The sequence below is a fragment of the Anopheles stephensi genome, chromosome 2 (genome assembly GCF_013141755.1).
Source record: "Anopheles stephensi strain Indian chromosome 2, UCI_ANSTEP_V1.0, whole genome shotgun sequence".
NCBI lineage: Eukaryota > Metazoa > Arthropoda > Insecta > Diptera > Culicidae > Anopheles > Anopheles stephensi.
This window is the reverse complement of record NC_050202.1, coordinates 63957172-63970390: the sequence shown is the minus strand read 5'-3', so window position 1 is coordinate 63970390 and position 13219 is coordinate 63957172. Positions and strand designations below refer to the sequence as shown.

General features: G+C 44.3%; 5 protein-coding genes across 6 annotated transcripts in view; 1 reads left to right on the top strand and 4 right to left on the bottom strand.

Moving 5' to 3' along the window:
* LOC118506762 (neurobeachin-like protein 1) overlaps positions 1-13219 on the top strand; it is a 48052-nt gene that overhangs the window by 15584 nt on the left and 19249 nt on the right. For both annotated transcript variants that reach the window (XM_036044355.1, XM_036044356.1), the window contains 2 exons: positions 838-987; positions 1111-1268. In XM_036044355.1, coding sequence (XP_035900248.1) covers positions 838-987; positions 1111-1268 — 308 coding nt within the window. The remainder of the gene's footprint in view (positions 1-837; positions 988-1110; positions 1269-13219) is intronic.
* Positions 2544-3627, bottom strand: LOC118506769 (larval cuticle protein A2B-like). Its single transcript, XM_036044365.1, has 3 exons — positions 3526-3627; positions 3219-3422; positions 2544-3150 (listed from the first exon to the last, which is right to left on the bottom strand). The coding sequence occupies exons 1-3, from the start codon at positions 3535-3537 to the stop codon at positions 2863-2865; spliced, it is 504 nt and encodes a 167-aa protein (XP_035900258.1). The 5' UTR covers positions 3538-3627; the 3' UTR covers positions 2544-2862.
* Positions 5519-6329, bottom strand: LOC118506770 (cuticle protein 21-like). Its single transcript, XM_036044366.1, has 3 exons — positions 6251-6329; positions 6043-6183; positions 5519-5972 (listed from the first exon to the last, which is right to left on the bottom strand). Exons 1-3 carry the CDS (start codon positions 6260-6262, stop codon positions 5718-5720), a joined length of 408 nt encoding a protein of 135 aa, XP_035900259.1. The 5' UTR covers positions 6263-6329; the 3' UTR covers positions 5519-5717.
* LOC118506768 (larval cuticle protein A3A-like) lies at positions 8642-9745 on the bottom strand. The gene is made up of 3 exons (XM_036044364.1): positions 9645-9745; positions 9293-9541; positions 8642-9225 (listed from the first exon to the last, which is right to left on the bottom strand). The coding sequence occupies exons 1-3, from the start codon at positions 9654-9656 to the stop codon at positions 8938-8940; spliced, it is 549 nt and encodes a 182-aa protein (XP_035900257.1). The 5' UTR covers positions 9657-9745; the 3' UTR covers positions 8642-8937.
* Positions 11235-13072, bottom strand: LOC118506767 (larval cuticle protein A2B-like). Its single transcript, XM_036044363.1, has 3 exons — positions 12930-13072; positions 12532-12822; positions 11235-12464 (listed from the first exon to the last, which is right to left on the bottom strand). Exons 1-3 carry the CDS (start codon positions 12939-12941, stop codon positions 12177-12179), a joined length of 591 nt encoding a protein of 196 aa, XP_035900256.1. The 5' UTR covers positions 12942-13072; the 3' UTR covers positions 11235-12176.

Below are 13219 nucleotides of genomic sequence, written 5' to 3'. Positions count from 1 at the left end.
TTAACAGGCAAACACGTTTGCAGAACGCTTCCTGCTTCCCGGGTCCACTTGTGTACCGATCTTCGCTTGGCTCATCCACTCCGGGACCGGTTCGGTGGATGGTGGATGTTGATTATATCCGCAGTATTCAGCTAACGATCACCGACCGACCGGCCACTACAACAGCGCTACACATCTGCTAAACATGCAAGAGCTAATCAATAGTCGCGATTGACGGTGGCTGCTGCTGCATGCAACAACGCGATCACAACAGTGTACGATCACGAGACAAAATGCAACGCGCAGATCCGGACAAAAACCGTTTCGGGAAGGGCATTCTTTGGCGGAAGTGCACTTTCGCTGCCGCGTACCAATGTCTTCAATAATGTGTGTGCGCCGCTACATTCATCTTGCCACCCTAATCGCACACTATTTGCGGAATAAGAAAGAAGGGTGCACCTTCTGCTGCTGCTTCTGCTGCTGCTGGTAGTGCCTCAAAGTAGCATCGTTAGGGCCACTACCCCGTGCCGTTCGATGGGACAGCGCAAACACAGTTGGTGCATGCTGTTCCGATTGTAGCCACTTTTTTTGTTGTTGTATCTCCCGGTTCGCCGGAGGTCGGCGCTGTCAGTTCGTGATACGTTTAAAGGTTATTATTCGTTACGTTACGGCAGGCTCTTGCAAAACCCAGGAAGGAACCATTCGTCATTGGCTATGTGTTCACGAGAGAGAAAAATAGGAATAGCAACGAATCCCGGAACCTTGGAGCGGGGTGATTGATTGTTTTCAGATAAATTTGACCAATTTTCCAGTGTGTACGTCTATTTTATGCGCTCTTTCAATCTATACTTCTTACAGATAAAACCACTGTACACATCGTATCAGAAGGATCTGTCCAACACGCTGTGGGAACCGTTAAATACGTTTTGGGCCGAATGCTATGAATCGTGCAAGCTATCATCTCAGCGCAGAGCCAAACTGCAGATGGAAAGTCGTCGGAAATTTCAGGTAATAAGAATTTCATTACATTGCTGACGTTTTATGCAAAACTCTGCTTCAGACAAAGGAGCAATGGCAAACATGACAAAGGCACAAGTATATGAACATACGTTTTTGAATAATTTTCTATAGGAACGAATACTTGTACCGTGCAGAATACGTCAATCGGAGGAGAATGCGCGGCTCACCATACAGCAAACCCAGCGCAAAGCAAAAGACGCAAATACCGATCGCCGGTGGCTCAATCTTCAGCGATTTCTTTACGGGCCCAAGGGTGCCTGGACCAAAGAGTGAGTACACGAGCCGGATTTCTTTCAGAGTTGTGTCTATTGATCTGTATAAATGTAATCATGTCCATATATGAATGCAACCGAAATGCTAATGATCGCTCAGAACGGTTAGCGTTGTGCCCTACTAGCTTGAACGATCAGTTCCGCAGAAAAGGGTGACGTAAGTGTGAATATCCGCATGTCGAACCGTTGTCGAACTTTATTCACCCCGCGCTCGATGGATCGATCGTCTGCAGTCGTCGTCTCGTGCGTTCAACTCATTAAGCTGTCAATTGCCCGTGAAACGGGAACTTTCTGTCGGCCTATGGTGTACCGTGAAAGCACAACAGCATCTTGCGGTACAGCGGTAAGGTGACCTAGAAAAAGTGTCAATCGGTCAAGTTCGGGCGTAATAGGTGCAATTTCTATGTCAAACAACGCTTACAATGCGTGTTGGGATCTCCCAAACGAAGCATTCATAATCTGTCAAGCGGCCTGTGAGAGTAATCGTTTCGTAAACCAATTAAAGTTGAATACATTGCTTAATTTTGTGACGGGAAATGAAAAAGAAAATCATTTATACCAGCTTGTTTTGTTGTGCTATGAATGGTTTACATGCGAATGGTGATATTTAAATGCAATTCTTATCCCTTTCTCGCGTGACACGGAGCATAAATTAAGCATAATATTTATAAAATGTTTTTTTTTTCTAAGTTCAACTTAAATGCTTCTAACAAGACTTATTAACACATTTAAAGTACAAAATGAAAAGATCCAGAGTTTTGGCGCAAGCTGTCATGGATCCTCCACGGGCAAAGATCTTGCTGGTAGTAGCATGTGACGTTCTTCAAATACATTCAAAAGGAAGTTGTTTGGACTCAAAATTTACAGTTCTTTCGTAAGTTCAATTCTGTACCAATTGAGGCGCTTACGAAAAACTAATTATAACCAAAAATGCGACCTTTGTGCACTGTGCGTATGATTCATCACTTTCTTTTTTTTATGCGCCGTAAATAACGATATATCAATTAATTATCGGCTAATTTGTCGCACCATTGCGGCAAACCATTGCGATGGTTTTGCCAAATTAATATTTTTTCCTCATTAGCATAAGTCCATTAAATCTACGTTATCATCGACTCTTCACTTTCTCAGCATTAGTAGCATTGGTCCAGTTTTGGTAGTTTGCTATTTTTCTTTCCCAAATATGGCAACGATGCTATGGCAACGACAGTCGATGGCAACGGAAAGCAACTGTTATGATGCAACAAAACTAGACGAACACTTGGAACACGATTTTACATAATCTCCACTTTCACAACTTGGATGCTGGTTTATTTTCTTACGGACACTAGAACTAGAAAACAATACAAGTCAAACACAGTCAAACATTGTCAATCATTTCTGAGCCCCTCTTTCCGTCAGCGGTAGGGGATCGTTGGTCGATGCTTCAAGCACTTGCGCTACTATTTACATATTGGTTGGTTTGTATACATCGATTTCCGTGGTACGTGGTCGGTCCATGCGCTAGAAACACTTCTTCATTTGTCAACTAAGATTGTTGTCGATCGAAGCACTTCTAGAAAAGTCCATTATCGTGTTGGGCGGATGTGATTTAACCAAGGATGGCCTTGCCGTATCCTGGGTATCCGTAGGGAGCGTACGGGGCAGCAACCTTGGCGACGGCGGGGTAAGCCAGCGGGGCGGCGATCTTGGCAACTGGGGCAACAGCCTTGACGGCCAGCGGCTCACGGTGGACGACGGCGTTGAATCCGTTGACGGGGTCGGCGGTGTACTCAACGACACGACGGGTGCCATCGGGCTCAACCAGCGAGTACGATCCAGTCACAACATCTCCCGAGCGGGATTCCTGCTGTTCCTTGTTGTCTCCGGTCAGAGCATCCTGTGGGATCGGAACCTCGTTACGCATATGGTTCGGAGACGTTCGTAATCGGCTACTCGTCTACTTACGGCAATGTGGTAGCTGTAGCTGTACTGTGGGTTGGGGTCGTAGTCATCGGCAACCTTAGCGACAACCGGGGCGGCAACCTTGGCGATGGTCGGGTAAGCCAGAGGAGCGGCAACCTTGGCCACAGCTGGGTAAGCTCCCAACGGGGCTGGGTAACCGATGGCGACAGCGTTAGCGACGGCCACGATGGCGGCGAAGACGGCGAACTGCACACAAGGGATAAAGATCACAGAAGTTAACGCATCATGTCTGGATGCTATTCGGTCCAAAGTGTTGTATGGTCTCATGCTCCAAACCGATGCAACTTACTTTGAATGCCATTTCGAGATGGGTGGGTAAGTCTGGTGTTGACTGTTTGACAACCGTATGCTGATTATGTTCTTAGAACGGGCGTCCACTCCTTTTTATACTGCACACCAAAATCTGTATCGCCACGAAACAAGCTCACCTACGACGACGCCCCACAATCACTTCGATGATGCATTTTGTTGCATTTTTTTTTGTTGCAACTTTACCACTAAAATTATTGTACACGAGCAGGGTCTGTATTGCTGCCCTTTTCGGTCACTCTCTCGCATCCAACACGGTGTGCGTACACTCTCGCACTCGCTCTTTTGGAGGCCAGCGCACGGATTCTGTGTAGCTGTGGTTATCAAAAAGTGCTTACTCGTTCGATTGCATTCACTCCCGCGACCGATTAGCACCGCAGCATCGATGGAAAAGTGTTTTGGGCCTGGCTGCGTGCACAGACCAGCACGAAGGTTCACAAGTTCACGTTTTACAACCCGCGCCTAGGGGCGACTATACCCAGTGACGGTGTGCGCGAACGCAAGCTTCACTTGTGCGTTGTGCGTTTACGCTCATTGCGATCCAATTTTCGCCGGGGTTTACACGTTCCTTCCACCATTCACTTGGCGAAGCAAAACCCTCCGAAACTTGACTTCCCACGTTCGCCGTGTCGGTCATGTCTTCGGGAGGTGGCCGGCGCGTAGCCTTAATAACGAGGAGTGGTCGGTCGAAAAATGTGCATTGGGTGGTTGGCGAAAATGCATCAGGGCGTCTAGAATCTGCTTCTCAATGAAACGCACCATTCACACCTCGTGTCTCCTGCCTCGCTCCAGCTGTTGCGGTAAAGTGGTGACAACAGCACACACACACGAACGGTGGTTCGCCTTTATGTTCCCATTTTCTTGATCACTGTGATCATGCGAAGGGCGGCTGATCGACCACGGTGAAGGATCCTTTCGGAAGAGACAACAGAAAGGTGCTGATACGAAACTGTATCGCTGTGGCCGCTGACTGGCGGCACAAATTTCCACTTTACAGCGCCGTGTGCGCTCCGATGTCGATTGGTTTCATGTGATAATTAGTCATTTAACGAGATAATTTGGTCGTGTGGTAGGCAGACTGGGTGGCTTTGATTACCTATTTTGCGTTAAATATGGCAATGATATATTAAATTCAAATTAGTGCATTATGTTTGCCGAACGCTCTGGAAAGTATGTACTACAAACTGTAATGTAAGTGTTGATTGGCATGAAATTTTGATTGCCGTTGTACGTAAAAAAGGACAATAAATTATAGGAAGACATATTTATTTTTTATGAAAATTTAATGTCGTAAATAGTATTTCAAAGACAGTTCTACTCTTAGTTGCTATTGATTATACCTTGCTTAAATATAACATTTGGTAGAACCACATGTTCGGGCCCTTGACTTATAATAGTCGAATTATTCGCTACATCGTATAGTTTCGTTTACATAGTCCAGCTTCTACTGTTAGGATGATTTGTATTCCGGGTTTCCCTGTCAATAGTTGGTTTGGTATGCCGAATCATTACAACAAGTTTTGTGCCACTAGCTTATTTAAGTTTCTAGCCGCAAGCTCATGGGATCTCTTGAAGATCATGACTGAATTCGTGCTCAGTAGAGCTTGTGTGGTTAAAGTCCTCAAGGTCTCGAGCTCATCTCAACAGTCAGCTCAAACATTCGCAGCTGATTGCATAAGGATGAACCCAAGAACTCACCTCCTTACCCAAGAACCTGAGCTAACTCAGTCTGTAGCTCACAGACAGCACTGCTCACAGATTGCAATTCCTGTTGGTGGAATCCGGATGACATTTGGATTCCCAGATTCGCCAAAAGGAAAATAATGGCCATGCAGTCCTGGAGGACTCAAATAACGTTAGTTCATTTAATACTTATGACTTTTGTAATACATTTAATACTTTTAATATTGAGTATTATATTTAATACTTAACAAATTATTTGTGATAATCAGTTTGAGTTAATATACGCAGTATTTAGTTTGTTTTAATCATAGCTTGCGCTTTATTCAGTCACACAGTCAAACATAGTAAAAGTGTCTATTTTCTCGAGGCTCAGGCTTGCAAAAAGGGAATTTCAGGAAGGTGTATGAAGGGCTCAGAGGAAAGATGGAACGAATAATAAATATCGTGCGTGGGGAGGTATCGATGAAAACGTTTCCGGCGATCGATCGTTTATCCGTACAGCGGATGGGCCAGCGGCTTAGCGACGGCAGTGTAGGCAAGCGGGGCAGCAAACTTGGCAACCGGGGCTACCGCCTTGACGACACCGGCACCGCGATGAACAACGGCGTTGAATCCGTTGACGGGGTCGGCAGTGTACTCCACAACGCGCTGAGTACCGTCAGGTTCGATGAGCGAGTACGATCCGCTCACGACATCTCCCGAGCGAGATTCCTGCTGGCTCTTGTTGTCTCCGGTAAGAGCATCCTGATCGTGAGTGGGAATGACGTGAACGATCGTAGGGAATATCCTGGATTCCACTAATTATTCTACTTACCGACACGGCGTAGCTGTAGCTGTACTGCGGGTTAGGATCGTAATCGGCCAGCGGTGCGGCAACCTTGGCCACAGCCGGGTATGCTGGATAGCCGATGGCGACGGCACTGGCTGTAGCGACAAACGCGGCAAGTACTGCAAACTGTAAAGCAAACATAACCGTAAGCACCCACGGAACCGAGGGGAAAATGTTTCAAACCATTTCTTACCCGTAGGGCCATTTTCGTGTGCTGTGTTGTGTCCTGCGCGGTTAGAACTGAGTCTGACGAATGTGTAACTAATCTAATTTTCGCATTGCTTTATATACGAAATCTATAATGTCTACCTTACACCCGGGCACGCAACACGCCAACCCGTTCTGGGAAGCAACTTTACGCTGTCCACTCGAGGGCGTAAGGAGCGACCAAAAAAAATGGGCCCAAACCATCTTTCCCATAAACATAACCGCACACACCCAGATCCGTCTGCGATACGGGGTGCTGGGCAGACTTTAGGGGTGAGTTTGAAGCTTAAAAAAATCCCCCCATTTACCCCGTTGGACAAATCTGAGGTGCACTGTTTCTTGTTTGTTTTTTCTTTCTCCTGTCTGCGAGTGAATTTATCGTTTTCGTTCTCCCCCAGTGCGTACATAACATAACAAGCGCTACAAAATGCAACTCAAGGAAAATAATATCAATGACAATTTTAACGGCCATTCGAACTTTTACCGGGGCAGCCCCATTCAGCAGCATTGCGGTGCACCGCTGCTGGCCACTAATAGTGCGTTGGACAAAGTGCAACATGCTGTACGGCAGCAACATGCTCCCACAGACGCAGTGTGTTAGGCCTTGTACGCACCGGTCTGCATCGGGTGGCGGCCACCTCACCCTGATGCAATTGGCGTCGTGCGTAGTTTGGGTGGGAGGGCGCGATACTGCCAAATCTTAATTTATTGGTCATGTGTGATACGCGTGCCGGCGACGTGTGTCTCGCTGGGCACGGGGCGCTACTGTGGTATGCTCTTGACTTTCGAATGTAAGAAAATTCCTGCACCGGAATGGGTGCAGTATTTGCCAGAAGATTGGCGTTGAACGATTGTCTCGCATCCGAACGCTAGTTTGAGGGGAAAAATGTACTGTCCTTCAAAGACGTTCTACCCTTAGCCATTGTTTGACATGTGTGCTGACAGATGTTTGGCGTGTTTATTTTGTCATTTAAAAATGGTTTTGATGTCTGACTGTCTATTGAAAGCAAAGGCAAAATGCGAATGGAGAATAGAGGCGAAGATTAATGGAAACAGGTAGTGCAGAAGTTTTTCATTCGATAGAGAAGGCCTGTGGCGGTCTGGTTGTCGAGGCGATAACGGCGCCGGTCTTCATACTGCAGGGCCGGGATTCAAATCCCATCCAGACTGCTTCCCCGTACGCAGGGCTGATTACTTTACTACGGGTAAAATCAAGTCACAGAAAGCCAGAAATGGCAGGCCGAGACCTCTGGAGGTTGTTGTGCCAGGGAAGAAAAAAAAGGGAAGATCCGGCTGTATTGCTGTGATGATTTGAATTATTTGTTTTTTTTTTAACATAAAAAATTAAGAATAACGATAACAAACTAATTTTGCAAGCTGTACGAAACACTGTGAAATTTATCCAAATCGTGAGGATGCTTCATTTAATTAATTCGCAATACGTTGAGCTCTTTAGAGCGGCGCCGGTCTTCACACCGCAGGACTGGGGTTCAGTCTCATCAGGGTCGTTCCTCCATAGTGGGAACTGACTATTGAACTATGCGGTATCAGTCTCGTATGCCAGAAATGACAGGCACGTCCTTTAGAAGTCGTTAGGCCAAGAAAGAAGAAGATGTTGAACTCTAACTAGTTAAAAACCTGCAATTTCACTTTATTTATTAATAGAAAAGTTACCCAAATTCTACTAAGTGTATTAATTCTAAGAGTTGACTGATCGTTAAAATACATTGAATCACTAGAATCTCAGTCATTGGACAGGATTAATATGTTCGATATCTCGGCTGGTGTACTTCTTTGGCAGACATTAACCACTCCTGCTGCGAGAATTATCATAGTCCTATCATTAGTGCCCACCGAGCTCCCCAAATTATGAAGGATATAACTTCAATAAAATTGAAGCATAAATGCTTCGTCTTCTTATTCATAGTAACATTATAGTAAGTCCTACGTAGCGGGAAATGGTCCGTACGGGACTCGATACCCAGTTCTTCCGTGTGGAGACTGGTGCCGATACGGTCCTGGCCACCGGAACGCTCTAACATTAAAGCATAGCACATTTTGGTATTCTAAAGTAGAATACCTAAGAACCTTCTAGACTAGACTAAGAAACCTTCTTAGTGTGAAGGGTGTAGAGTTATCCCTTAGAAAACAAATTATAAAGGAAATTGTAATTCATGTCTTTAATTTCTTTTACTCCACATTTGGTAATAGAATTTTATAACCTAATAGATAGATGAAGTTCTCTTTCTTGTTTCCAAATTAATTTTTTTCATTTCACGCCCTTGTTTTACGGTATGTTACTTATTTAAATTATCAAACAAGTCTTATAAATGTGATATTGAATATCTGATCGATGCATAAATCACAAAATATATTGTTTTCTTTTGTAGAATTTGCTTTTATTTCGTACAACCTTCATTCGGTTGATCACTCGTATTAACACCACGGCAACAATAGCTTCATACACATCTTGCCACACAGTCAAAGTTTTAGGCAGCATAGGCCATGTTCATATGTACACAAAGATCGTAGAAAAGAACAGCGTCAGGATAGAAATGAAGAAATGAGAAATAAATTAAAGGTGACGTTCTCGCTTATGACTTCAAGATGAAGAATGAGCATTAGGTACTGGGAAAAGGAATCCATTTCGTGTCTAGGGATGAAGTGGTGAGCTTAACCAAGGATGGCCTTGCCGTATCCTGGGTATCCGTAGGGCGCGTACGGGGCAGCAACCTTGGCGACGGCGGGGTAGGCCAGCGGGGCAGCATACTTGGCGATCGGGGCCACAGCCTTGACGGCCAGCGGCTCACGGTGGACGACGGCGTTGAATCCGTTGACGGGGTCGGCGTTGTACTCAACGACACGACGGGTGCCATCGGGCTCAACCAGCGAGTACGATCCAGTCACAACATCTCCCGAGCGAGATTCCTGCTGGCTCTTGTTGTCTCCGGTAACGGCATCCTGTGGAACGGAATCAAGCGTTCAGTAAAATGTGACCACAGATCCTGGTCGCTTTGATTGAACTTACGGCCACGGCGTAGCTGTAGCTGTACTGAGGGTTGGCATCGTAGTCAGCATATGGAGCAGCGACCTTAGCGACGGCTGGGTAGGCAAGAGGGGCGGCAACCTTGGCCACGGCCGGGTAAGCTCCCAGAGGAGCGTGGTAAGCTCCCAGCGGTGCGTGGTAAGCACCGAGAGGGGCGGGGTATGCTCCATACGAGGCTGGGTGGATACCAACAGCGCTGGCGACGGCCACGATGGCGGCGAAGAGTGCGAACTGCAAAAATAATCACGTTTAAAGGGAGTGCCGCGGTAAGATCCTATTCACGTGATCACGTGTTGCGTGTGCGCATTGCGATAATCCTCGCAGAGACACTTACTTTGAATGCCATTTTAGGTGTTTAGTACTAGCTACGGTTAGGCCGCTGCTATGTTCTTGCTAGACGAGTGAAGTGGTTGTGATACGGTTTCGAAGGTATCGAAGGGTTTTTATATCAAAATGCAACTCGCACCTTTCCAACGGTCCGCTCTAGAGGTTGGAATATCCAGCGGTCATGGCATTACGGCGAGCTACCCACGAAGGAACTCGTTTTGTTTTTGTTATCTTGTTCTTTCCACGAAACGGTGCAATTTAGGTGAATAGAGAATGTAATGTCAGCTGCAACGCTTTGATCAGTAATTGCATTTGTTCAACAAAATTCTCGGTCAGCTGTAGAAATCGATCAGTTTACGCACAGTGCGGTGAAGGATTGTATCCTTAATATAGATGTATTTTGTACAATTACATAAAACCCTTCAATAGACACCTTGGTTTTTTGCTCTTTTTTCTGCTGTAGTTGTCCATTGTTTAGTATTTGAAACATTCGATAACAACTGGTAACAATTAACAGAGGGTTTCATCAAAAATTTTGATTCGATACTGTCTTATTCACATGTTATTGTTTGTGTAAAATTGTATAGTTTTAAAATGTTTGCTTCTTTAAACAAAATGCTTAAAACATCATCTGTTAATATATAGAAGAGCTTTCTAATGTCTTGTATATAGTTTACATATTATAGGTTATTCTTGGATACTGAAAGCAGAACAAGTGAAAAGTATTACATGATTAGAACGTTTAACAGTTTTACTTTATTGAAGTAATATAGCAGCTGTTGAATTTTCATATTATGATATTTTTTTCAAAATTTGAATTTCCTTCTTTCCTTGGCACTATAATCTCGAACTGACTGACTTTCCATGACTTGATTTTACTCGTAGCAAGGAAGTCAGCCCTGCGTATGGGAAGGCGGGCCGGATCGGATTTGAACCCCGGTTCTGCAATGTGAAGACCGACGCCACAATCGCCACGGCCCCATATTTTATAATATTTTTTAAGTGATTTTAATATTAAGTTTGAATCGGTTTTATACAAACAAGAATCCAACAAAATTCGTTGTTGTTATTTATTATTTATTTGTTGAATACTGGTTGACTCGAGGGTTTTGCAATAGCGTCAGACACAATATAATTAAATAAATATATTAAATACATTAGCGTCAAGAAAGGGACGAGACACATTAGGATGTTCCATTTGATCCAGAAACCTCCTCTTATTTTTTCTTTAATTGTTTTTATAGTGTCAGGGCATGTCTCAAACATTGATTTCAGCTTGTTCTTGGCTCAGCTTTTTCTCGAATGCCGAATAATTCACCCACTGCTTGGAGAATTCTATCTATATGAGAATCTAATTACAACCTGTGATGTGATATGTATGTATGTATTACCTTATAATATCCGTGTTCAATTTATTTTATCTACCAGCTCCCCTGGACGGTTTAAATTGTAAGCTGAGAAAAAGACTTGCAAATAATTCTGATATCTGAGTTGCCAAAATTGCAAATGCAATTGCAATTGCATTATGATGTCTTAGTTACCAAAATTAACTGCTCTGTTTAGTGCGAGAACATTTACTGTGAAATTTAACAGTCGATTAAGATTGTAATAAGAGCTATTTTTTAATATATTGGTCAAGTGAGTACACACGATTTTTTTCTCAAATTAGTGTGTATATGTATAAATTTCGGTTACAATAATACGTCTTTAACTTACTGAATTAAAAAAAAACAGCTTCTAAAATATCGACTTGAGGAATATAACCTCTCAAACCGATATTCTACCTAAGCTGAGCTTCTGAGCTCGTTCGGTCTTGTGTACAGATCTTCGTGTTACTGTACTCTATATATACTCTTATATAATCCTATATATATTAACTATGTTTTACTGGGAATTATTGTTTTCTCATTTTTTGTATTTTCGGCTATTCAAAATTAAGTTGACATCTGTATTTCATATAAAAAATGCAGCGATTTTTCAGAAAGTTTTGCTTGAAACTGTATCACTCATTATCCTGCCTGGTCGTTCGTATAGTAATCAAAACAAAAAAGCAGTTGTTATCTCTAATTGTCTTGTTGAAAGACAAATTACTTTGGCTACTTGCAAGCGAAGATTTTTTTTTAAATTTAAGATAAAAAAAATTTTTTTTGACTGTTTAGGGATTACAGATTACCGCACAACATTGATTAGAGTTAAAAATAGGCTTTATATAGTTTTCAAAGAGTTATCAATTCGATTGGATTATTTGTTTCGAACGTTGAAAACGACATGTAATTGAATTATTGAACAAAATATGTATATGTTTGTAGAAGTATTATTTTTATATCATCAAAAATTCGCCTAAGTTCTTTTCAGGCAGCATAGGCCTTGGCTCATATGTACACTAATGTTTCGATAGATCGTAGAGAGGAATAATGTCAGGATGAAGGAATGAGAAATAAATTAAAGGTGACGTTCTCGCTTATGACTTCAAGATGAAAAATTGGCACTAGGTACTGGGAAAAGGAATCCATTTCGTGTCTAGGGATAAGTGATGAGCTTAACCAAGGATGGCCTTGCCGTATCCGGGGTATCCGTAGGGAGTGTACGGGGCAGCAACCTTGGCGACGGCGGGGTAAGCCAGCGGGGCAGCATACTTGGCGATCGGGGCCACAGCCTTGACGGCCAGCGGCTCACGGTGGACGACGGCGTTGAATCCGTTGACGGGGTCGGCGTTGTACTCAACGACACGACGGGTGCCATCGGGCTCAACCAGCGAGTACGATCCAGTCACAACATCTCCCGAGCGAGATTCCTGCTGGCTCTTGTTGTCTCCGGTAACGGCATCCTGTGGAACGGAATCAAGCGTTCAGTAAAATATGAGCACAAATCCTGGTTGATTTGATTGAACTTACGGCCACGGCGTAGCTGTAGCTGTACTGAGGGTTGGCATCGTAGTCACCATATGGAGCAGCGACCTTAGCGACGGCTGGGTAGGCCAGAGGAGCGGCGACCTTGGCCACAGCTGGGTAAGCTCCCAGAGGAGCGTGGTAAGCTCCCAGCGGTGCGTGGTAAGCACCGAGCGGAGCATGGTAGCCTGCCAGAGGAGCGTGGTACGCTCCCAGAGGAGCATGGTAAGCTCCCAACGAGGGTGGGTGGATGCCAACGGCGCTAGCGACGGCCACGATGGCGGCGAAGAGTACGAACTGCAAAAGGAATTACGTAAAAAGGGTGTGCCTCGGTAAGATCCTATTCACGCGGTCACACATATGGTACGTGTGCTGTTTTTGACAATCCTCACAGGGACACTTACTTTGAATGCCATTTTAGGTATTAGGGGTTTTAGCGACAGTAAGTTCACTGGCTATGTTCTTGCTAGACGAATGAAGTGGTTGTGATACGGTTTCGAAGGTATCGGTTGGTTTTTATATCAAAATGCAATGCAACTTTCCAACGACTGAGCCACCCATAGCCAACCCTTTAAAGGTTGGGGTACGCAACGGTCTTAAAAGTGGCTCCAGAGCTACCCACAAAAGAACTTGTTTCGTTTGATTTTTGCGACATAGAGCGTAAGTGCAATAGAATGAAAGGGGAGATCGATAC